This window comes from Mytilus californianus, unplaced genomic scaffold, assembly GCF_021869535.1.
Source record: "Mytilus californianus isolate M0D057914Y unplaced genomic scaffold, xbMytCali1.0.p SCAF_4, whole genome shotgun sequence".
Classification (NCBI taxonomy): domain Eukaryota; kingdom Metazoa; phylum Mollusca; class Bivalvia; order Mytilida; family Mytilidae; genus Mytilus; species Mytilus californianus.
The window spans coordinates 121,449,894-121,476,058 of NW_026262690.1; the positions used below are offsets into that span (position 1 = coordinate 121,449,894).

The 26,165-nt window shown below is 30.1% G+C and overlaps 1 protein-coding gene across 7 annotated transcripts in view; it reads right to left on the minus strand.

Annotated features, from left to right (window-relative positions):
* Positions 1-26,165, minus strand: part of LOC127739263 (nephrocystin-1-like) — a 48,427-nt gene that overhangs the window by 15,530 nt on the left and 6,732 nt on the right. For 2 of the 7 annotated variants that reach the window (XM_052250909.1, XM_052250915.1), the window contains exons 6-23: positions 19,987-20,138; positions 19,462-19,585; positions 17,376-17,598; positions 16,777-16,871; positions 15,965-16,034; positions 15,479-15,515; positions 14,390-14,453; positions 13,302-13,344; positions 11,391-11,411; positions 8,514-8,598; positions 7,917-8,011; positions 7,570-7,645; positions 6,906-6,958; positions 5,199-5,273; positions 4,147-4,219; positions 3,190-3,227; positions 2,446-2,466; positions 1,574-1,591 (exon numbers count right to left, since the gene is read on the minus strand). In XM_052250909.1, the coding sequence (XP_052106869.1) occupies positions 1,574-1,591; positions 2,446-2,466; positions 3,190-3,227; positions 4,147-4,219; positions 5,199-5,273; positions 6,906-6,958; positions 7,570-7,645; positions 7,917-8,011; positions 8,514-8,598; positions 11,391-11,411; positions 13,302-13,344; positions 14,390-14,453; positions 15,479-15,515; positions 15,965-16,034; positions 16,777-16,871; positions 17,376-17,598; positions 19,462-19,585; positions 19,987-20,138 (1,363 nt within the window). The remainder of the gene's footprint in view (positions 1-1,573; positions 1,592-2,445; positions 2,467-3,189; positions 3,228-4,146; positions 4,220-5,198; positions 5,274-6,905; positions 6,959-7,569; positions 7,646-7,916; positions 8,012-8,513; positions 8,599-11,390; positions 11,412-13,301; positions 13,345-14,389; positions 14,454-15,478; positions 15,516-15,964; positions 16,035-16,776; positions 16,872-17,375; positions 17,599-19,461; positions 19,586-19,986; positions 20,139-26,165) is intronic. The other 5 variants (XM_052250914.1, XM_052250911.1, XM_052250912.1 and 2 more) reach the window with 5 other exon arrangements.

Below are 26,165 nucleotides of genomic sequence, written 5' to 3' on the forward strand. Positions count from 1 at the left end.
CATTAGTTAAAAACCTTAAATTTCAACACACAAAAATGTCACAATGGGCGCAAACACAAAGGGTACATACAATCTTTGTCCTATCATAAGCCATAGACCCAATGAATATCATCTTACATTTTAATACAGAAAAATATCTTTTACTGTGGATGAATAATTATTTGAAGGGTACCAATCTTCATTAATTTTGTTGATATAGATGAACCACAAATTAGAATATTCAACGATTTATACATTTTCTATCAGTCAGCTTGAAAGCAGACTTTGGCAAAACCATGAAATCAAATATCCACTAAAATACTTTTTTTCCTCAATCTATGAAAATTTGTACCCACAAAAATTAAATAAATCTACAGTATCAGAAAATGAACTTTTGATGAACTTTTTCCACATGATTTAATGCATGTGCTACAATTCAATCACAAGGGTCTGGGGAAACTATAGTCATTTATTTCACTCTGATATGTTATAATTTGAATAATATGATCTTTTTAAATTACAGTTATATCTCTAATATAGCTGTTGCCTAGCAATGCTAAAACTGTAAACAAATCACTTATTGAATTTTGACATGCAGCAGGTATAATGTTAAGTAAGCAATATATAATTTTAGCATAAATAGGATTATGATTTGTACTTTTTTCCTCATATCATTTGTTTCAGTCACAGATAATTAAAATTTTCATGTAATGGATTCATGGGAAGATTATTTTTTTTCAAATGAAATTCTAATTTGTTTTGACTCTGTTCAAAGGGAAATAACTTATGTAAATTCCATTTTAATTGAGATCAATTATCAAGCAGCCAGACAATTGATATTGATGTTCAAAGGGAGATAACTTTTAAGAAAAAAATTTCAAATGGATACATACTTTGATAATATAAAGTTTTAGAAAGAATCTTTTTATTTAATTCAAATTCCAAGGGGATAAATAAAAAATGATTTCAAGGAGTTCAGAGAACTATGGCCAAGTTTGCATATTGCATTTGAAGGAAATACAAGAATAATTATAGCAATGTGTTCAAAAGGACTTACCATTTTCGTGAATTAAATTTAAAGGGAATACTAAATCAAATAAATCTAGATTTATAATTTTGTAAATTGAATTTCAAGGATAGAAGTTACTTGACCACTGTGCTCAGTGGGATATATATTTCTTTTGTTTAAAAGGTTAACGGATATCACTTTTGTGTAATTACGAGGCAGGTACAATATGCAATATATCAATTAATTCATAATGCGACCACTTTAAAGGGAATACAAAATACAATATATGTTTTCAAAGGGATATATATTACTTTTGTAAATTTTCAAGAGGTACAATATTTGTGCAATCACAGTGTTCAAAGGGAAATAACTTATGTGAATTAAAATTCAAGGGATGATATACAAGTGTAAAATGCCACATTCATAATCGATTCATCATGTGCAATCACGGTGTTCAAAGGGAAATAACATTTGTGAATAAATTTTCAAAGGAATAGATGATATGTGTAAAATGCCACATTCATATCCAGTTGATCTTGTGCATCACACAATCGCAATCTTCAACAACAAAACAACTACTACTACCTTTCTTGATGTTGTCATCTTCAATGTTAAAATAATATACTAAATTAGGCAGCCATGTTTACAAGCAAAGGGAGACAATAATTTGGTGGAGGTGAATGAAAATCAGTTTAGTGTTGCCATAACAATAAGGTTAGTGATACTGTGATTTGAACTATTGCAAAAACTATATCTGATTATACATATGGAATAAATGCATTATGTTATTTTTTAATAAATCTTTTTTTAACATTTTCCCGACTAATATGACTTTCAAAATGTGAAAGCTCACTAAAACAATAACTGCAGTATTGAATTTTGGGTCGTCAAAGTTATAATTTCTATAGGACCCCTAAGGAGAAACCTCAATTAACACAAAAAATTTACCAAAAAAAAAAGAAAAATGTGTCGGATGACACAAATGACCCTGCTCAAGCTTTGCAATTTTGCAAGTTAAAAAATTGGCAGAACGGTAAGTGACTCACTGCTCAAATTTGAACTCTGTCTGCTAAATTTGGTTCTTAGCATTGTGTATGTGGATTTTACAAAACAAGCAATAATTTTAAATCAAGGTGAAATGTAGGAAACCCACCATTCGTTGCTAAGTAACTATTAATAATGTTCAAAGCAGTCACAATATTCCTCCAAGTCAAATACTTTAATATCCCACAAATCTTAACACTGCAGTTATTTCAGAACATTCATCAAATCAAACAATTTAAAATGGTAAAATATATAAAGACGGTGCTTCTTAATAAAAAAATTTGCCAAATATTTTGCATTTCTTTAAAGATAATCAAACCTACAAACATATATTAAATAATTAGAACATCTTGTTCATACTTGATCTACTGAAGTACTATTTTTGCTATAGTTCATTTATTATCAATACTCACTTTAGATTCGGTTTCCGCTGACTGTTATTATCAAGGTAGCATGTTATATTATATACATGTATTATCATAGCCGAGCCAGAAAGCAGCATCAAGCTGACTTGTTTAAAAACTTTATAAGTACATTTATAAATATATGCAATTAGTGCCTATAAAACATATACTGTACTTTTAAACTCATTTTGTGGAACAACATTTATAATATAAATGATAAATACCTACTAACTGTTTCAATTTGAGTAGGAATGAGTTATTGTAGTAAAAAAAAGCTATGTGTATTTTTAAAGTAATAGCAATTAAATATCTAATATCAGAATATATTTTGCAATGCTAAGTGTAGATAACTCTTCTATTGGATTTAAAAAAAAAAATATTATAATCAGATGTTGCAACAACCACACACTGGATTCATTTTAATATTGAATGTAAAATTTTATGAACTAAAATAATTTAATCACTAAAAGTATGGGGGAAAATATGATAAATTCAGACGCTAAGTTGCTATGTAGTGATCATTTGGACTTATATAAAATATATATGGTGAGATAAAAATCTAAAAGTCTTGAACACTATCGTGCTTTTTCATCTAAAAATACTAACTTGTACTTAAAATGGAAACTGTTACACGTACATTAAAAAAAATCAATATATGTACATGTATCTACACACTTTCTTGCAATTGGTAAATTCTCATCAGGATATTTATATTAAATGAGGAATTTTAAAATATTGATAAAGAATACTTACATTTCTTACAAATGTAAAGCCCAGTTCAAATAATATTCCTGCCAAAAGAAAGAACAATTTTTCATAATTCTAATTAGAATATTAAAACTGCTTATAATAAAATTGAGAATGGAAATGGGGAATGTGTCAAAGAGACAACAACCCGACCAAAGAATAGAAAACAGCCGAAGGCCACCAATGGGTCTTCAACACAGCGAGAAAATCCCGCACCTGGAGGCGGGCTTCAGCTTCATATTATTTCCTTTTTCAGATCTAAAGCATTGGAATTAAAGTTTCCAAATGCTTACACCAAACTTCTTGATTATTCAAAAATTCCATTAACGATTGAAATCACCCTTGCTCTTTCCATTCAGAAAAGGTGAATTACCTCAATTAAAAAAAGTATTTTCAAATTTAAATTCTGTTTAGAAGAGTTTTCTAGAAGATAACCTTGCATTTTTACATTCTTATACAATGAAATGCAACTTTATTCAAGATGAGTGTGATCTTTTCTACAGTTTTTAAGATTGGAATCCAAGATCCACAAAGATGCTGGATGTGCTCAAATTGTTGAAACAAACTTAAAAGATAAAGTCAGAGTCCATTGAAAAAACATAAACATAAAGCATTTCAATTGATAAAAGAAAAAGATACTGATACGGTAAATTGAGAATTTTTTTAGTGTACTAAATATTGAGACTGTTGAACAATTGACAAAAATGCCAGATTAATTATTGCAATTTCAGGAAAAGCTACATACAAATAATGCAACAAAATTTAAAATGTGAGGTTTTTTTTTTGGCAAAACCTTTCCACGTTCCATTTTTCACAACAATAAAAACATTGCAATAGTTTCTGCAATTACAGTAATAAAAAGTGTTTGGAACAAGAACTTTGAAAATGAATGGTGGATTTATTCAGGTTTCAGGTCTTTTTTTCCAGTTGGAACCTTTGACTAATGATCTAGGACCTACTGACCTATTTTTTCTGGAAGCTGATTGGTTCTGACAAATATTTCAGCATGTTGTAAAGGATCCATTACATCAGATATCTGTTAAATACAACCATGTGCGTTAATATATTAATTTATATAAGGTATACAAAACATGAAAGCCTGAACTCTTTATACGATAGAAAAAGTGTCACGAATCGAGGATTTTAATTGGTGCTTTCTGTACGAGAGCCAGTCAGCTGATAGCTTAATGTTATTGAGATAGGTAAATCCCAAGCTAATTTCGAATGATATTGACTAGGTTTTCAAACATTAATGTATCCATTGTAGAGCAGCTGAATATGTCAACTGGATGATTCCAGTTAAACATATACCTGAATTTGGGAAGATCTTGGACTTGCCTCACTCATCACTGAAGACTTTACCCACTGCCCTGAAAGAGCTGAGAGTAGATTCTAAAGTATCTGGGTTCATTAAGTTTTAAATTGACCATAATACTGTCATATTATTAACTTCATATACAAATAAATGTGTTAAAATTACTTTAAATATGTTAAAAATAATGTACAGATTAATTTATCACCATTTCTGATTTAAATAATAAAAATAATAAATCAAACATTTGTTCTATCTTTTATAGTATTACCTGGTGTAAACTTTATTCATTTTCAGAATCTTCTCTGACATTTTTTAAGGATAAATGATAAAGCAATTACAAAGGTGCAGTTAATGCATCCTTATTTCCACTTTGTATTATTGAAAATTATCCCACATCTTATTTTCTAATTCAAGATACACATTAGCGTTCAATCTAGAGGTATAAATGTATTATATAGCTGACTATGCTGTATGGGTTTTACCCATTGTTGAAGGCCGTACATTGACCTATAGTTGTTAATGTCTGTGTCATTTGGTCTCTGGTGGTCTCATTGGCAATCATACCACGTCTTCTTATTTTTATATTATGTTCTTCTAATGATGCATCTCCTGATATTACAACCATATTTTCTAATAAAAACTCCAGAATCTTCAGTACATGGGCAAAATGTAAAAAGCAAAGTCTTAACATTTGTCTTACTTTTGTAGTAAATGACCAGGTCTTTTCTTCTTTATCTACAGAATGTACTTTCACTACATGAATATTGCTTAATACCTGAAAAAGAGAATAATAAAATCCTAAAAAATGACGCAAATCAACAAAGAATTACACAAATCAACACAAGAATTGTTCAAATCAACACATATAAAAATCATTATTAAGCTCTATGTTTCATTCAGTGATTTTCAGACATGAACTTGCAAAACATTTGTCTTGAAAAGCAAATCTGTATAATAAACACAGCAAAACATTTTATAGTTATATACTTTTGTAATTCTACAAATTCTGTTACTTTGCGCACTGTAAAAACATCATGCTCTGAGTGGCTTAACAATATTCAAGGACTTTAATATTAAATAATACCTTCAAAATATCATTCTTAAAATATGAATACTGTAAGGGCTGTTCAAATATTTATCTTGGTGGGGGGGTTGCTTTAAATTCTGGAACATGAATTTAATTCAGAAATTATTGCAATATTCAAAGTCTTGCAAAAAATTTTCATCTCATTCACAAAAACTCGCTTTATCATTGTAGATTCATTTAAATTTTTGGGTTGAAAAATATTGGTTTTTTCAGGGATACTTAATTCCATTGTTTTAGGATTTTATTTTATTGAAAACTTCTAAATGTGGTTCAATTATTCCCAAAATATAAAAAACAAAGATTAGTATCCCTCAAATAATAACTAACAAGTGAATCTGTGAGCTTCTGCTCACTAATGATACCCCTGCCCCGCTGAAAGCATAAGGTAAACAGGAAGTTGTTGAGTGATGAATCTGAAAACGCAGCACCCTGAAACCAAATTTCAGAAATCCTTGTAATGTACAATCGAACCTTGTTATGTTGAAGTCGAAGGGATCGAACCAAAGTATTCGACTTATCCAAGGTTCGACCCATCCGAGGTCGAGTGTGTCGTCATAAATTTGGAATGCAGGAAATATTGTATGAGATTTGTGTAAACTATATACTTTGAACAGTGTGATTTTTTTGGAAATGACACTTTATGGTTGTGTATTCAATCTCCATATTTTTTGGTCCTTCATAATAATAAAACTCACAATTAAGATACAAATTATGCACAAATAAAATCAATGGTATACAAAGATGTTTACAAAGATCAGTCACTATAAATTATGAAATCACTAGCAAAACGAAACAAGTTCTGAACAGTCTCTGATGAGGTCTTCTGCTTTATATAAAATTATTATGAATTTATCATGTCTTAATCCTTTTATTTATTGTAATTAATAAATTTAATTCTAATGATTCATTTAATCTCAGCTTTGGTCATTTAAATTCGTTTCGTTTTTATGTTATGTGAAATATCTTCAACATACTAAGGTTCCGCTTGGACAATCCACAAAGGTGTTAATTACCGATCACCATAAACATGTAATTTTAACTGTTATACAAACAAGTATGTTTACTCAGTTTTAATCTCTTTTGAAAATGATTGGGTTACATAAGAAATACATCCGATTTAAACTTTTATCATTATGTCCGCATCTTTCGAAAAAATTTTATCATTCTTACTTTCGAACTTCAAGCTATTGGGGTCAATTTACATTAATTTTACAGAGGTAAAACAGTATACCCCCACTTTTTTAAAGCAGGGGTATATATAATAAGGTGGTATATATATGACTCTTTTTTTTCAATGGCACACTATCAGGTACAACTTACATTTTGTCCATCAAACAAGCAAACTCTGACATATCTTGACTTTACAGAAATAGCTGAAATGATAAACATATTCAATTATGACCTTCTGAATTAGACATATAACCTGATTTGTACTTACATGAGCAACACAACGGGTGCCACATGTGGAGCACGATCTGCTTACCATTCTGGAGCACCTGAGATCACCCCCAGTTTTTGGTGGGGTTTATGTTGCTCAGTCTTTAGTTTTCTATGTTGTTTTGTGTACTGTTGTTTGTCTTTTTCTTTTTTAGCCATAGCGTTGTCAGCTTATTTTCGACTTATGAGTTTGAATGTCCCTTTGGTATCCTTTGCCTCTCTTTCGATTCGTTTTCTATATCCACCAATTAATCTGTACTTTGGTCAAAAATATTCTAATAAGATCTATAACATTCTGTATGTAAGTTTAGAAATAATACATATGATAGTTTTCAAACTATGTTAATCACCAATAAGGAGTTAATTGATGGTTTTAGTCATATTGGCATTCCTGTAAACTTTCATTTTTTTCTTTAAGAAGCAAATATGACAAGTGTGTCAAAAAATTCCATTTACAAGGACTAAAATTAATTGAGAAAATTTAAACGCTGATGTATATGTTACTGTAGAAATCTAAAAACTACAATGTATCAAAACATGGTGATACCTTTTGAAGGTGTAGGAATCTGTCTACAGCTTGTTATAGTTATAATTCTGTCAAATTTACTGTTTCTTGGCATTATCTGTAAAGGAAAATATAATTCTATGCTATACCAACCCTCTGTTCAGTAGTGAAAATATTTTGTAGAGCTTTCAGCTTTTTTACAAATAACTATAGAGAAAAAAAAATAAATATGTAAAAATAACTTCCTCATAAAACATTTTTTTTTATCCAAGATATTTTCTTGTTACCTGAAATTTTGGGAATATTTTTTTAAGTTTTATGGATATCTTTTTTTTACATAAGATATGATTATTTCTCTAACTGATATTTTTGAAAAAAGCATTTTTTACCTGAGATTTTTGAGGATCATAGAATAGATCTCTGTAGAACAAGTTAGATTTACTGAGTTTAGGTGACAGGTAGTTCTTCATTCTGTATGTATCATCTGTAATAAATATATAAAAGATGCTAAAATATTTATGTTAAAATCTGGTCACAATGGAAAAAGAAAAAGATGACTTGTAAAACCATTCTATGTCCTTTAATTACCCTTTGTAAAACCTATATAAAATGAACCACTTCAGAACTGAATTTTTTCAGATTAAACAGGGTGTTTATTTAGTACACATAACTTGTTGTATGTTCTGATATACAAGCTTTCTTGTTACAGGTTTGCAAGTTTTTCTTTAGACAAGTTTCACTGTACTTGAAAGTTATTCCATTCTTATTTTAACAAAGCCCATTACGTAAGAAGCATTTACAAATAGTTAAACTTTACCTACAGATGATGGAAAAAGCTATACATACAAAAAAAATAAAAGTTTAGACAAAGGTACATGGTTCAATGATACCATAAATATCTGCCAAAAAAGGGAAATAACTCTTTATCAAACTATAAGTACAAAAATCGTTAAAATTATTGATAAATAAATTAATATCAACTGTACCTCTGACAGATAAAGGTTTCAATGTAGAAGGTCTAAATCCTGAAGGCATTGCTCCTAAAGCATGAAGTACATCTGTTGCACTCGTCTAAAATAAAAATAAAAAATCTTTAAATTGCATGTTAAATCTATTTCCTGTACTGAGGAGCCTCAATTTGAAGTTATCAATGTCTCTATATATATTTACATCAGACTGGTATTGGTAGTCAAGGTTGATAAACATCCTTGCTATATATATTTATTTGATTTAGTAAAGATTCAATATAAAGGTAATATACCAATGTTCAGTTAATATATGAAGTCCAGGTAATAAAAGACAATTGATTTATTCCAATAGAAAATGAGCTGCATGTGTGTGACATCATAATTAAAATTGCAACCTCTACTGTATTTTGAATAATGCTGGAGACCAAAATGGACATTTTGTCTGTGCTGCTTACTAGGAATTTAAATAAAATCTTTCTGAAAGAAAGTTTACATGTTTCAATTCAATTTTTAGTTGAGAAACAGTTGGTTTTGCTGACGCTAGGTATTAAGATATTGACAAATATAATGCCTACTTATGTTAAAATGACCATAGAGTATGACATGAAAAAACAATTTTGTAAACATGGGAGTAAAAAGAGATGGAATCAAACAGAGTAAGACCAAGTGCTGTAACTGGATTCCAAACATCTCCTCCTATGCTGGCATTGTTCATTTAGCTGACTGTCTTCAGACTATTTAGAATTGACTATATGATATAAGTATTGTGCTAATAACTTGGTCTTTGTAAGGTTTTTAAATATAAGTTTATGTGTAAGCTTTTATTTCAGTTGTTTGGTTTTAAGACTTGTTACAATTAATTTATATCTTTAATAATGGGTAATAAAACAACACATATTATAACAAAATTGTAAGAAAATTTTACATCAAATTCTCAAGTATCATGCACGCAATGAAAAAAGAAATTAACAGTAAAATTTAATAACAAAAGCTAATGGCAATATGCCAACATTGTTTACCATCAGCCTCAGGTTTATATGAGTGTACTGAAATTTATTATCATAATATCATTATATTAATAACAAAGCAAAATAGGTTAAGTGCAAGAAAAAGAAAAGATACACAATCGTATTGTTAAAAGTTAGCTTAAATTCAGATATAAACAGTCCTGAAATCATTTTACTATTCTTGTTAAAATTGACCCTTTTACTGTTAAACTGTATTCCTAACTTGTATTTTCTTATGCAAAACTTTTTGTAATGTTCATTTGATAAGACTTGACTCTTGGATAGTAAAATCAAATCCCAAATGATGCCCAAAAATATTCAAATACAAGAATTATATCTGCTAAATATTTCAGCCAAATCACAAATATGATGTTTCAATCATATGCTAAAACAAAAGCTTCACATTTTGGTAATTGACCTGATTAAACCTTATGTAGGTATTCTGGATATTGATGGAATAATTGCTAGTGTATTTTTCATGTCTTTTCTGATGAAATTCATTCATATTTCACCATCACTGAGGTATGTGTATCCTCTATGCTGTGGAATTTGCCAAAACGTCTAGCCTTTTTATCTCTTCTCATAGGCATTTGCTCATTATATACCCTAATGAAAGCAGCTGTTTTTGCTAATGTCTTGATAGCCAAAGAATAATTTTCATACAAACTATCTCTCAGACTGACAATTTAAGCTGATCTCCTTACCAAATATCTTGAATATTCATATGTGTGATAAAAGTCAACTTCGCACTACTCAACTGTATATTCAGCAAAATTCATTACAATTCAATGTGTACTTAATGATATTCTTTATAGAAAGAAAGTGAAAGTGATGTGATTTAGGGTCTTAATCATTGTGATAGAAATTCAGGATAATTGTGACAGAACTTAAGGACAATTGTGACAGAACTCCAGGACAACTGTGACAGAACTCCAGGACAACTGTGACAGAACTTCAGGACAATTGTGACAGAAATCAAGGACTGTGTACAGTGACATTATAGACAACCCCTCACCTCATCTTTTAAATCCTAATAAAATATTACAAATCTAGGATTACATACATGCATGAAATAATAAATAATCAGCTGCAACATATGATTAAAACGCAGATAGCAAAAAAAAGGCTAAAATAAAGTCAATATTTGGGAAAAGAAATTCAAACCAGACAACATATGCTTATTAATTATTCTTGTTAGTCATGTTAGAATATTTTAAAACAATAAAGATATCATAATAAAATTAGTTTGTTTGCTTTTGTCCTATATTCATTCTTACAGCAATAAAAGCACAGTTCCTATACTTTTTGTGTGTTTTTTGCTGTGCATGTACTGATTTTGTGTCATGGATGGGTCATGGATGGATACCCAATATCCTTTGCTTTTTGTGTATTTTTTTGCTGTTCATGTACTGATTTTGTGTCATGGATGGATACCCAATATCCTTTATCTTTTGTGTATTTTTTTTGCTGTGCATGTACTGATTTTGTGTCATGGATGGATACCCAATATCCTTTGTTTTTCTATTGAAAAAAGGAAAGAAGTAATGCATTTTTTTCTATGTGAAGATTTTCATTTTGTTAACAGACGGGTTATTCAGAAACATTTTTTGTTGTTGTTGTTGGAAAACGAAAATTACAATATTGGTTTCTTACAGATGGGGAAACCAGTGCAGCAAACAAAGTAATTTCTCTTCTTTGTTTACTTTCAAAATCAAAGACTTGTTGGGTTATGTTGTTAAATTATATAATATGATGTATTTAAAGAGGAAGGTATCCATCAAGAAAGATATTGTTAGTTAGAAAAAATGGACTCAGAAGACGAAATTATTTTAACAGATTTAACAGAAGATTGTTAATTTAATATTAGAGAAAACACATTTATACTCACTTTCTTTTTTTCTTTTAATGACTTAATCATTTACAAAAAATTATTAATTGTGAATGTTGGTCATTTTAATAACTTCACACAAAACACATTTAAAACCAAACTCATAAAACTGTTAACAATAAACAACCGATTGTGTTATATACTTTTATGTATGAAGAGTTATTTTATAAAATATCAGGCCATAAAATTTTGAGTACGATCATCTTTCTTAGACTCAGACATCAACCAATCAAAATACTGGATTTCCTGTTTCAAGCACAAATTTTGTACTCCGAGTATTAAGTAAAGTTTATGCCCACCTTTTTTCAGAGGCATTTAAATGACAATTAAGGTCAAACATATGTAAGGTTACATGATTATAATTTTCTTTTACAAGGAGTGCTTTCAAGAAAATTTATTTTATGAAAAGAAGGGTATATTTTTCTGACAGAAAACTGATTAGTTGGTATTATTTTGGTGTTTGATACTTAGTAATCTATACACCTTATCGCTATTTGTCTGCCATTACTTGACATCACAAAGGTTTCCGTAAAATTTTGACGTCACAATAGAAAATTTCTGATGCCACAAAGGAAAAGTGATTGCTGTATGATGTCGAAAAATTCAAGTGTCTCAGATTCTGAGGTCAAGTATCACAGATTTCCAAATATCGATAAGGTCTATTATCAATTTATAAAATCTTGATTGCTTAATTGATTGATTTTTGGTTTTTAACACCACTTTCATCCCTATTGGCTATTTCATGGTAGCCAGTTTTTATTAGTGGAGGAAGCCAGGGTGCTGGAGAGAACCATGATTTTTGACAGGAAAACTGGCAGTCCAAGTCAATTAAGATTGGAGTTAAACCCATTTGCCACGTTCAGGGCTCAAACTCACAACCTCAGTGTTCACAGTCTAGTGAAGCAGTAGTTCAACTGAGGTACCCTGTAAATTATTTAAAAACCTGAAAATCTGTGGAGATAAATATTTTATTCTGATTAGAAATATGTTGTGTTATTGTTCTGATAGATGTTGTCAGTTTACACAAGAGTCATCATATAATCCTTTATATTTAACAAAAAAAAAAGATGAATATGTTTAATATACTTTAAATTATTTTTTTCTATAAACACATTACAAAGACTTTCTTTTAAAAGAAAATTATCTATTTTATCCAAATCTTCAGAAAAGTACTGCTATTGAATAACACTTGATCAATGATTCTGTGTTAATTGTTAATCAAGGTCACCATTATTAATCAAGGTCATCATTGTTAATCAAGGTCCTCATTATTAATCAAGGTCACCATTATTAATCAAGGTCACCATTGTTAATCAAGGTCCTCATTATTAATCAAGGTCACCATTATCAAAATTCGACATAAAAACCCAAAAGTTAAATTAGACATTTATCTCACTTGAAAGTACTCAAATGTTTAACAAATCTAAAGAATTACAAAACAAACCATACATAGTTTACTTTCTACATCATAACCATTGTAAAAAAAAAAAACTGCAACCATGAAGTACTAAAGTTAAACCCATTGTAACTACACAAATGTGATGAATATTTCCCTAACAAGACTAATGCAGGCTTCTGATTCTTGGATGGACTTTTTTGTCTTCCAAAATTTACATATTTAAGGGGGTATGGTTGTGTTCAAAGAAATAATTTTTTAAATCGTTAATGTGTTTGTAATAAGTAATTTCATCAATCAAAGCATCTATTTTTAAAGTGAAACAGAATAAAATTAATCTGCATTTTTAGAAGCTAATAATAAATGATAAATTGTTATTTACTTAACGTCCAGTGGCAAAAAAAAAAAAGAAAAAAAACTGCAGCAATCTTGTTAAACTTTATTTCCATCTTTCATTACTTTGTACCATTGAACATTTAAATTTGTTCCAACATAATGTATTAAAGTAAACATACCTCATTGACAGCTTTCTTGATACTTCCCCAATGCTTTTTACCACTGAAATCAGGAACAGAAAGACATGTTATAATATTGGACACGAAATTCAGATAAGAATAGAAAAGCAAATACTGTAAATTCAGACATTTTTGTAATGATTCTATTTTTGCCTAAATTGTAATGAGATAGGTAATTTGTATGGAACATAATGAATATTGCTTTTTTTTTCATTGTTCAACAATCGAAATGAATAATGCACAATTTGTTTTTCTGAATATTCAGTATACAGAAATATGTGTCACCTGTGTAACCTAATCACAATCTTAACAATTGTTGACTGACACTACCGCCTACGCCAGAAACAGAATCCTGAAGACTTTCTTCTGAGGTGAGATAGACATTCCTTTTAATGAAAGACTGGCAGAGACTAACCTAACATAATCAGGTCTGTAGATCACTAAGCAATCAAAATCAAAACTTACTAATGAAATGGAACAGGGATACAAAACTCAGCATCATGCTATAAGGCCCAGGGGAGAACCCTCCCATTAAATGCTTAGTGATGTTTTAAGAAAAATATTTCAGTGCATTTGACTGAAAAATCATAAATCATAAATTTCAATATTTATTATTCAAAATATCAGAAACATAATTACTGTTATGCCCATCCTTATTGACTTTAAGGATGTTTGCTCCTCTTGTTTTTGAATTTTTGCCAGATTTTCGGAATCCTCTGGTTTTATCCATGTTTTGACATTAAATACTTTTGTTCACTAACCCCTACTTTTCTTTTCATAATTTTATTTCATATAGTTTTAAAAGTCATATTTGAAAATCTTATAAAATCCTTGTTATTTTTTCATAGATTTTAAAAGAGAAAAGCGGACAATGTTAAAAGTATAAAAAAAACTAGAGAGAATCATTTCACCCCAAATTTTCAATGGCTTATATCTCAAAAACAAGCACACAAACCCTTCATTTTTTTCTGCTTTTCTAGTTCCTTTATTTATATACTATCAATTTGTAACAGTCTTTTAAAAAGCTTGTTATTTTGAAACAGAGTAGCAAACACCATTAAAAACCTGTGAGCAACAATAATATATACCTTCTGGTTGTCTCCCCTCCTTCCTCATCTCCTGCTTCTTCCTCTTCCTCCTCCTCTTCTTCATCTGTAATACAAAACATTTGTCACCAAAAATGTGTGATTCTCACAAATCAATCATTCGATAAAAAAACAAAATTCTTTTGAGGTCTGTCAGCAAAACAATGTTTAATGCAGACGAAATGTAACACAATACGTTATTATCTAATTCATAATGATTGTAATAGTAAAGTTAAGGATTATATTCATGATTATACTAGCTAGCAATAACTGGAAATAAACAAGGATTGCAATTTTCTCTGAATTTAGTTTCTCCTTGCCTTCGAAAATAATTTGTATAGGTATATCATCTAAAAATTCATTTCTGTGAAAAATTGCTTTGTTTTGGTTTAATTCAACTTCAATTTTTGTTGGCTACATTATAAAGAATAAACAAATGTGTGAACAACAGGAAATAATATACAATTCTAAATTGCATGTTTTGAGTATTTTTCAGTTATAATTTCTATAACGAATAAAGGTAAAAAAAGTAGTTTATTATAAACATTATTTACACTGAAAATACATCAGATTTGCCATATCTAAATGATGTGAAAGTGTATTAATAAAAAGGTTAGTCCCTCCATGTCAACATATAGCACCAGGCTGATTTCTTCATATTTTGTTTAACCGTTTATTGTACATGAATGTCATCATAAAGTTGTACTTCATTTTACATTATCGTACTGCATCTGTTTACCTTCAACTATTGTATTTGTACTTATATTGTACTTTCTCTTTAAACTTGTATTTAGTTTTTAGAGAATAAAGTATCAATCTATCTCTAAAAAGGATTTCAAAATAGAAACTCCATTATTTTAGTTGGCATGACTCTTTACTTTGAGTTTATTCCAATACTTTGAGTTATTTCCCGTTAGCTTAGAGCTGTTACAGAATTAAATGCATAGGGTACTTGCCGACACTTTCTTACAAAATTCTAAGGAAATTGCAACCATATTAATATGAGTGCATCCCATTCCCCCCCCTCCTTTCCGATACATTCTGGAACAGCCGTTATGTAAATTGTCTAGTAAGTTTGTCTGAAGTACATACCATCATCCTTCTGTAAATCTTTGTACTTGTTATATTCCTGTAATCAAATGTAAAATGTTGCTAAATGGAGATAAAATTATTTTCCAATGTACAAAACACATTATAATTTTCAAACAAGATCACATAAAACAAAAGTGAAAATGCTGGTTAAAATAAGAATTTTGTACAAATTTCATGTCAGGCACAGTTGCCTATAAATTATATGATATACACAATAACATATTCTCTGTTCTGACATTAATCGTTAAAATTTCAGGGAAAATAAAATGTTAATAATATCTTCCCTAGGCATAGATTACCTAATCTGTATTTGGCAAAATCTTTCGAAATTTGGGGTCCTAAATGCTCTTCAAATTCGTAATTAATTTGGCCTTTTTAATTTTTTTTATTAGAGTGTCACTGTCAGATGAATCTTTTGTAGAAGAAACGAACATCTGGTGAACCAAAATTTATAAACCTGGTATCTATGATGAGTTTATTTCTTACTTGTAAAAATGTAGAGGGCACCACTCCTCTGTCTCCATTTTCATTCTCAGCTTCCCACCAACCATCTTCTCTGTAAGATAATTAAGTACAGATGAACTTAAAATATGGATGTCTGTTCTTGTAAAACTATATTATACCTTTCTCTGTGACTAATGCTAAAATATCTATTTGAGTTTTAAATGAACCAATACAGAATTTCAACTAATATCCTCAGTCTCAACTTCATCGTAAATGACATTTGGACTTTCAGACCAACCAAAAACAGTGACATTCAAATTATGCAATGCCATTTATGAATCGATCCATTGAATGTAAATTTTTCTTCCAAAATATACTATATGATTTACCTTTTTTTTATCTAAAAAGAAATTCCTTTATTGCTAATCATAGATTTTTTATTAATAAACAGCAAAAATGATATGTGTGTTTCCTAGGCTAAGTTGAAGAATTGACATGAGCAGATACCTTCCTACCATGAATTCATAATTATTGTGTTATGAATTCTAAGATTTGACTAGGGTGGAAAATCAGTAATGATAACAGTTTCCTAAAAAAATACTTTTCTTATGATGAGTTATCTTTTCTTAGGACAAGGTAATCTTTGTAGTTTCTAAAGAAAATTGTGTCACTTTAAAATAAATATTTGTACAATTAGTTGGTTTGAAATCATGAGAACAAGTTAAAAAAAAGACATAAAGATATCAAAATATAATTCCCAGTAAAACATATTTAGGGGCAACAGAATATTTTTCAATAAGAAAAAAAAACATTATCATAATTACTACCAGTCTCATAGGAGATTAACTACCTACCTAGTCTGTACAATAGTCAATACATCTCCAACTTTAAATGATAAATCTCCAGGTTGGTCTCCTTTATATTCACACACAGCTTCAAACATACGTCCCTGAAAAATTAAATAAAAAGCTATCCCATTTATACCATTTTTATGAAAAATAAAATTCAAATTTGGCTAAACAGCCTAAATAAAAAGTAACAATCTAAATATCAATTTGAGGTTGTCTAAACTATAACAAATAAAAGAGAACATCCATTATCATCTTGAGATAGAATAGAGACTTTGCTCATTATTGAAGGCTGTACAGTAACCTACAGTTGCTTACATCTAAGGCATTTGGTTTCTGGTGGATATTTATCTCATTGGCAATCATACAACATCTTTTGATTTTTATATAGAGGTTTTGCCACTTATGTCATTTTTGCTTCCCTTTGTACAGCCATGGTAGAACTGAAGTAGTTCTTTGGTGTCATAAATAAGATTGGGCAAACCCAAAAATCCCATTTTCAGCTCTGCTTTTGGTATCAATTTTTGTAAAATTTCTTGAATTGAACTGATCTCCAAGTAAAATGATAATGAAATAATTTCTACAATTCATAACATGCAACTCACTCCAGTGGTAACTTCAAGTGTATCTTCTGCAACATCTTTTTTCTTTTTCTTCTTTCCTTTCTTTTCTGTTTCCTCCTCCTCTTCTTCTTCATCCTCTTCCTCTTCTTCATCATCCTCATCTTCACCCTCTTCTTCATCGTCATCTTCTTCTTCCTCCTCTTCCTCATCAGCTTCTTTCTCTTCTTTCTGCATTTTCTCTTTCTTTGTTTCTGCAGGTTTCTTCCTTAATTTGAAAAATGTTTTCATTTTCAAATAAAACTATGAAAGCCTATGAATTATTGAATACTTTTCATAAACTAATTAATGGTGAACTTAATGACATATATCTATTAGTGGTGTTCAGATAATTGAAATAAGTCGGAAATCAGTTGGTTTGGCTCAGTGATGTTGATAATCCATTTCCGGTTTGCATTTTGTGTGCACAGTCATACATATTATAATGAAAATATCAGCGGATGACAATAACAATGTCAAACATCCAATAATGAAAGACATAAACAATTTCTTTCCTGGTAAAAGCATTGACTTTACAGATTGGTCGTATGGTTTTTCAAATAAACAAGTTTTTATGAAGTATTTTTTTTCACTTCAAGTTCTTGTTACTTGAGAGCATACATAAAAAAATTCTGATTTTCGGCAATATAAATTTGTAACTTTGTTAGAACGTGATGAAAATTGCCTTTAGTTGCATTAAAAACGTTTTATTCCTTTCCAAATTGCTTGTCATAAATTGTTCATTTTTATAATTTTTCTTCATTCGCCATTGAAACATTTGACATGAACCAACTATGACCAAAATCTACATTCTTATGAAAATAAATATAGACACACAAATGACACAGCTGACAGAATAATAACCAGAAATGATTGTAAAAGCATGCTGCTACAAAGTCTCACATACAAAGTCCCAATAACTACAAACCCCTAAGGACTTCCATTTGATTTGCTTTATTTTCAATTATACCCTTGGGGAGGAAACCTCCACCAGCAGTGGCATCGATCCAGTGGTTGTAAATAAACTCATCATAGATACAAGGATTAAAATTTTGTATGCCAGACACGCATTTCGTCTACAAAAGACTCAATAGGATCTTTTTCCTGATTACCATTCCAAACATTTGTTTGAGCTATCATCATATACAGCAGATTTTTGCCCTGTGTATTATTCACTTAGAAGACTTCATATTTAAAGGTTTCATAACAAGTGAGAATTGGATATCGCTTGATATCAACTCGAGTTATTTAATTTTAATATAATAATAAACGAGCCTTTGGCAAGTTTATTTTTACTATTTAAATTAAATAACGAGTTGTTAAACCTATTTCTCTTATGATTAACCTTCTCATTGTGTTCAATAAAAAATTCCATGAATTGTTGATCTAGTCTTTTGCACATACCAGCATTTGTCACATACTTTTCAGGCGTCAAACTTAAACATCAGACATTTAAAATATTTTTGTACGCTTCAGAATGTATTAAGGTGGTACATAACACTACAGGGAGCTAACTCTGTAAAAATCAGCTGAAGGTTTTCATCACGTTCTATTGTTGAGGAAATATTCAGCTTCTCAATATTCAAAATTAGTGTTTGTCAAACTGCTATATATCCAATGAAATTTTTCCGATAAAGTGTGTGGTTCAAGTTTTTTGGAATTTTTATATTTTTGTCAAAGGGTCAAAGTTAATATTTTGTCAAAATTTTATGAAAATTAAACAAACCAAATTAATTTTAGTCAAGGTTTTTGGTACCACCTTAAAATTTAATGAAAAGAGGGTTTCCAGGTGAAAAGTGTTAGTGTTTTGTATATTATCAAAGGAATCACATATGTCCATTGCCTGGACAAAATGTACATCGCCTTAACCTTTGAAAGTTAACAATGACCTAACGAATAGCCAATGGAAATGTTGTAATATCGTCTCCTGATGCTGGATAAGCCAATCAAAATTAACGCAGTTTTCGTATCACACTCCGTGCAGGAAATAGATAAAAGGCCACAATCATAAGAGAAACATGATTTACTTGTATCTCATCCATTTTGCTTAGAATTAGCAAATAAAATATGTTTTTACTTATTCTTTACTTACTGATCTGTTTCTTCATCTTCCTCTGTTTCATATTCATCTTCATCTTCTTCATATTCATCCTCATCATCATCCTCGTCATCATCTTTTCTTTCTATTTTTAATTTCTCTACTGGTTTGCCCTTTCCTAAAATAACATTTTAGTTTAAATTTTAAATTTCATTTTGAATTGCATTCTGGTTTTTTTTACAGAAAAAATATTTTTATTCTATTTTCTGCCTCGGATTGCCAGTTTTCCTGCCCCTGGCCTGTGGTTCTCTCTGGGTTTCTGATAAAACCCACAACGCTTCAAGTCGCATTCAAAACCAGCAAAAAATCAAACAAATCTAATTCAATTTGTATCTTTATTTTTCATTTATATATTCAACATTCTCAACCTGTCGTAATTAGGTTGCCTTTTCTCCCTCAACAAACTTTCCTTTTTAAAATATTCTCTTTTGAAAAATCTTATTTTTTTACTGTACATACCTTACATACATGTATTTCTTCTCTTCTAAAACTAAATACACTATTTTCCTTTATCCATACCTTTTTCTTCATGTATAGTTTCCTCATCTTCATCCCCTTCTTCTTCATCTTCTCCTTCTTCTTCCTCCTCCCCTTCTTCTTCCTCCTCACCTTCTTCTTCATCTTCACCTTCTTCCTCATCTTCTTCTTCTTCAGCTTCACCTTTTAATTCCCTACAAGTAATCAAATACAGTGAAACCTGTCTACACCATGTTCTGCTTAAGCAAGAAACGTATTCAAATTGACCTCTGAAACTGAATATTGTTCTGTATTAACATGTTATATTTGCCGCTGGTCATTTCGAAAGCAACAATCAATCTGTTGTAGAATTTACAATGACCAGTCTTATAGAAGTTTGACAAGCATAACATTTTTGTAAATTTTGTTCACATCTTTTCATCAGTCTTATCATCAGTAAATTACAGAAAACAAATATTTAAATTCTAACTTTTTTTCTTTAGATGCTATTTTTTATCTTCAAAAAGATTGTGCCTAAGTTTCTTAAAATTTGACAACGTTATTGATGTCTAAAACACTTTTGGCTTCGATAGTGTCTTAACCTTTACTGCAAAAAAAGTCCAGTTATCTGCCAAAAAATTGCCCTTTTTACTGTCTTTTGATCATAAAATATCTTCTGTTCAAGTTTCTTTAATGAAGGTTTCAACAAAGTAATTGACGTCTAACCCATGACTATCTCAATGTTGACAACTAAAATAAATTGCTTCGCCGAGCGCAGCTGGATACGACCACAGAGGTCCAACCCTGAACAGTTGGGGCAAAAATGGACACAATATTCGCGCTTGATAAAGGTCTGAATTTGGATTGTAAATTAAATATTTGACACATAATAGGTTTCTGACACAGAATAACTGTAGTCAAAGAACTTAGAATTGGTTGTATGATTTGAATTTATATTCAATTTTTTGCTTTTGTACAAAAAAAATTCTTTCCCTCAAGATATGGTCATAATTTCAATTCAAATTTCCAATGAAGTTTGCAACCATAATTACCCATTTAAATACATCATAAAAGTCTTAAAATAGAAAATGACATACATAATCATGGCTAAAATTAATATTCCTTAATCAGCATTTCTAAATAGTAACTTCAAAAATAAATTGACAGCTAATCACCTCAAGACAATACAACATTTCTTTAAACATGATTTAAAAGCAGTGTAAGGGAGGTAATCCAAACATAACATTGTACTTTTTTTTAATTGTCCATTAAGCAGGAAACCCTTTGTTTTCCCCCTTTTTTGCCCCTAATTCCTAAACGGTTTGAGCCATAAACATCCAAAAGCCAATCCTAACCATCCCTTTGTGGTATGGAAACTTGTGGTATAATTTCAGAGAGATCCATACACCATTCCACAAGTAAGAGATCCATACACCATTCCACAAGTTATTGACTGGAAACTAGAAAAATGCTTATTTGGGCCCCTTTTTGGCCCCTAATTCCTAAACTGTTAGGACTATAACCCCCAAAATCAATCCCAATCTTCCTTTTGTGGTTATAAACCTTGTGTTTAAATTTCATAGATTTCTATTTACATTTACTAAAGTTATTATCCGGAAAACAAATGTCTTCGGCCGACGCTGACGACGACGACAACGTGATACCAATATACGACCCAATTTTTTGATGTCGTATAAAAATTAAGTCCTTTTATCTGCAAAATATGGAAAAATGAAAAAAATTATTTTCATAATTTTGCTCTGGACACTGTCTTTTGATCATAAAAAAGCTTCTGTTAAAGTTTCATAAAATTCCAAGAAGATTTAACAGTTATTGATGTTTAAAAAGCTCACAGACTGATTCTAAGTGTTGACAACGCCAAGATGCTGATGCAGACAGAATGTAAGTGCACTATATCTAGCTTTTGTGATAACATGTTGCAAGCTAGACAAAAAGTAGATGTGGAGTAATTGTCCATTGTCAATAGAAGAAAACCAACAACACAAATAACAAAAGGACACCATGAGGGCAACATACAGTCTTTAACTGGTCTACATTTAAATATTCAAATTTTAAACATTTAAAATTTAAGTGTCGAGAGTGAAGTATTTCGTAATGCACGAGATTTGGTCGTGGAATCTGTTTCTCTAATGATTTTTAGACGATTTGCAGACAAACTTTATCCTAATTTTCCAATGATCTGCAAAAATATGCCTTCTTTCTATGTGACGTCAACAGCTGAGGTTTCCTTTTTCCAGACTTCACATTAGAAAAATCAGATGAAAGCAAGAAAATTTGACATCATAATTGAATTTTAACCAATGAAAAACTGATATCATATGAACTACACATTGATTAAATAAAATAATTCAACAGGTCAGGAAAAGGACAAATCGGCTTAGAATTAGAGAAAGATGTTTATACAATATATGAAGCTCTAAATCGTCCCTTGTCTATAAAGTTGTTAATAAATCTAACAAACTGTATCAAAGATCTGTCGATAACATCCAATTCTCAACAAAAAAAAAAAATATTAAGGTGGATCATTGGTATATATTTCCTCAGATAGAATTTTTTTATACTTTGCCAAACTGAAGATTTTTCAATGATTTTTTCAAAAATGTAACAAAAAGTATGGGTCACACATTTTTGTGAATTAAAAGAAATCTATGAGATAGAATTTTGAAATAAAACATGAGAAGATGGGTTTTATAATATGCTTTAAGAAAATAAAAAGAAAAAAAGGAGTCACCGAACTTGTTTTCTTGCACAAGTAAAAAAAGAAAATTTCACTATCATTCTAGTATAAAATTTTACCTATAAGAGTTATCTCCCCTTAAATGACCAAGTTGAAAAATTGATTCTAAAAACTTAAGTATTTGGTTTGATTTAAAAAATTTTGGATAATGCAATGAATCACCTATTTTTCTTAATACAAATAAGCAGTCTTACACATAAATTGCAAATCGGTCTCAAAATTATTTGAAGATTTAGGCAAAGAACTAGACCAATTGTGTACTGCTATTGTACAATCCAAGATGGCGATATACAGTGAACCTACCTTAAGATTAACAAACAATAAAATGCTTCGCTGGGGCGCAGCTTGATACGACCGCAGAGGTCGAACCCTGAACAGTTGGGGCAAGTATGGACACAACATTCAAGCTTGATACAGCTCTGAATTTGGATTGTTATTAAATATTTGACACAGCATAGGTTTCTGACACAGAAAGAATGTGGTCTAAGAACTTGAATTTTTTTAATTTACCTATTATGGTCCAATGTCCAAAATCAAAATACATGGTTAGATTCAGCATATCAAAGAACCCCATATATTCAATTTTTGTTAAAATCAAACAAAGTTTAATTTTGGACCCCAACTTGGACAAACTTGAAAACTTGGCCCATAATCAAAAATCTAAACACATGTTTAGATTCAGCATATCAAAGAACCCCAAGAATTCAATTTTTGCTAAAATCAAACTAAGTTAAATTTTGGACCCTTTGGACCTTAATGTAGACCAATTTAAAAAACGGGACTTAAAATTAAAAATCTAAATACACGGTTAGATTTGGAATATCAAAGAACCCCAATAATTCAATTTTTGATGAAATCAAACAAAGTTTAATTTTGGACCCTTTTGACCTCAATATGAACCAATTTGATAGCGGGGCCCACAAATAAAAAATCTAAATTCATGGTTAGATTCAGCATATCAAAGAACCCCATATATTCAATTTTTGTTGAAATCAAAAAAAGTTTAATTTTGGACCCCAACTTGAACCAACTTGAAAACTGGGCCCATAATCAAAAATCTAAACACATGTTTAGATTCAGCATATCAAAGAACCTCAAGAATTCAATTTTTGTTAAAATCAAACTAAGTTTAATTTTGGACCCTTTGGACCTCAATGAAGACGAATTTAAAAAAAAACGGACCCAAATTAAAAATCTAAAAACACGGTTAGATTTGGCATATCAAAGAACCCCAATAATTCAATTTTTGATGAAATCAAACAAAGTTTAATTTTGGACCCCAATTTGGACCAACTTGAAAACTGGGCCCATAATCAAAAATCTAAATACATGTTTAGATTCAGCATATCAAAGAACCCCATATATTCAATTTTTGTTGAAATCAAACAAAGTTTAAATACTGGACCCTATCTTGGACCAACTTGAAAACTGGGCCCATAATCAAAAATCTTAACACATGTTTAGATCCAGCATATCAAAGAACCCCAAGAATTCAATTTTTGTTAAAATCAAACTAAGTTTTATTTTGGACCCTTTGGACCTTAATGTAGACCAATTTAAAAAACAGGACCCAAAATTAAAAATCTAAATACATGGTTAGATTTGGAATATCAAAGAACCCTAAGAATTCAATTTTAGATGAAATCAAACAAAGTTTAATTTTGGACCCTTTTGACCTCAATATGAACCAATTTGATAACGGGGTCCACAATTAAAAAATCTAAATACATGGTTAGATTCAGCATATCAAAGAACCCCATATATTCAATTTTTGTTGAAATCAAACAAAGTTTAATTTTGGACCCCAATTTGGACCAACTTGAAAACTGGGCCAAAAATCAAAAATCTAAATACATGTTTAGATTCAGCATATCAAAGAACCTCATATATTCAATTTTTGCTAAAATCAAACAAAGTTTAATTTTGGACCCTTTGGACCTTAATGTAGACCAATTTGAAAACTGGACCCATAATTAAAAATCTAAATACACTGTTAGATTCGGCATAACAAATAAACAATTTCTTTTTATCCCCCCCCCCCCCCCCCCTTTTTTCCCCAAAAAAATTCTTTCCCTCAAGATATGGTCAAAATCTCAATTCAAATTTCCAATGGAGTTGGCAACCATAATTACCCATTTAAATTTACCATAGTGCTAACTTAATCTATTTTATAATAGAATTAAAAATATAGTGTCAAATCTTTCATATGGATTTTTTTGTAAAAAAAAAGATGCAACATTTGCAGATATTTTTTCTGGTCTTCCTTTATAAATATGCATTTCTTTAAACATAATTTAAAAGCAGTGTAAGGGAAGTAACCAAAACGTTGTATTTGGATTACCTCCCTTACACTGTTTTAAATTATCTTTATTGTTCATTAACCATTACTTTATACATAATTTAATAGCAGTGTAAGGGAGATAATTTCAATGATGTATTTGATTTATCTCCCTTACACTGCTTTAAATTATGTTTTGTACTAAAGTATTTGTCCATTAACCAGGACAACCTTGTTTTTCCCCCTTTTTTGCCCCTAATTCCTAAACGGTTTGAGCCATAACCCCCCAAAGCAAATCCTAACCATCCCTTTGTGGTATGGAAACTGGTAGTATAATTTCAGAGAGATCCATACACCGTTCCACAGTTATTGTCTGGAAACTAGAAAATGCTTATTTTTGGCCCCTTTTTGGCCCCTAATTCCTTAACTGTTGGTACCATAACCCCCAAAATCAATCCCAACCTTCCTTTTGTGGTATTTAACCTTATGGTAAAATTTCAAAAAGATCCATACACTTAAACTAAAGTTAGAGTGCGAAAACCAATGTGTATTCGGACGACGACGACGACGCCGACGACGACGACGCCAACGTCATACCAATATACGACCACAAAATTTTTTTGCGGTCGTATAAAAAGTAATCCCAAGGTTGTTTTGCTCAGGATAGGCACATGATAATTTGGCAAGTTTCTACTAGTATTAAGAAATCTAAACCCTCTTGACTTAGTGCGATTTAGATCATGACATATATTGTATACACAAAGTGCTATTTGGAGCATGACATATTGTATAAACATAGTGTGATTTAGAGCATGACATATAAACACTCTATTGTTAAAGACTGGATGTTGACCTCTAGATATGGTTTATACATACAAAAAAAAAATATAGTGCGATTCAGAGCATAACATACATGTATTGTATAAACATATCTGTTGATAAAGATTGTATGTTGACCTCTAGATGTGTTTTTTACCTAGTGCGATTCAGAACATTTTATAAATATTGTATAAACATGTCTATTATTGAAGACAAAACAAAACCAAACCTTCATTTCAGTAGTGGTTTGATTTAGACAGTCACTTTATGATAAGATTTCAAGTAATATTCACACTTAATTAATGAACGTGATCTAAATACAAATGATAAAACTATATACTTTGGGCTTTAAGAATAACAAAATACTCTCAAGGGAGTATTTATTAT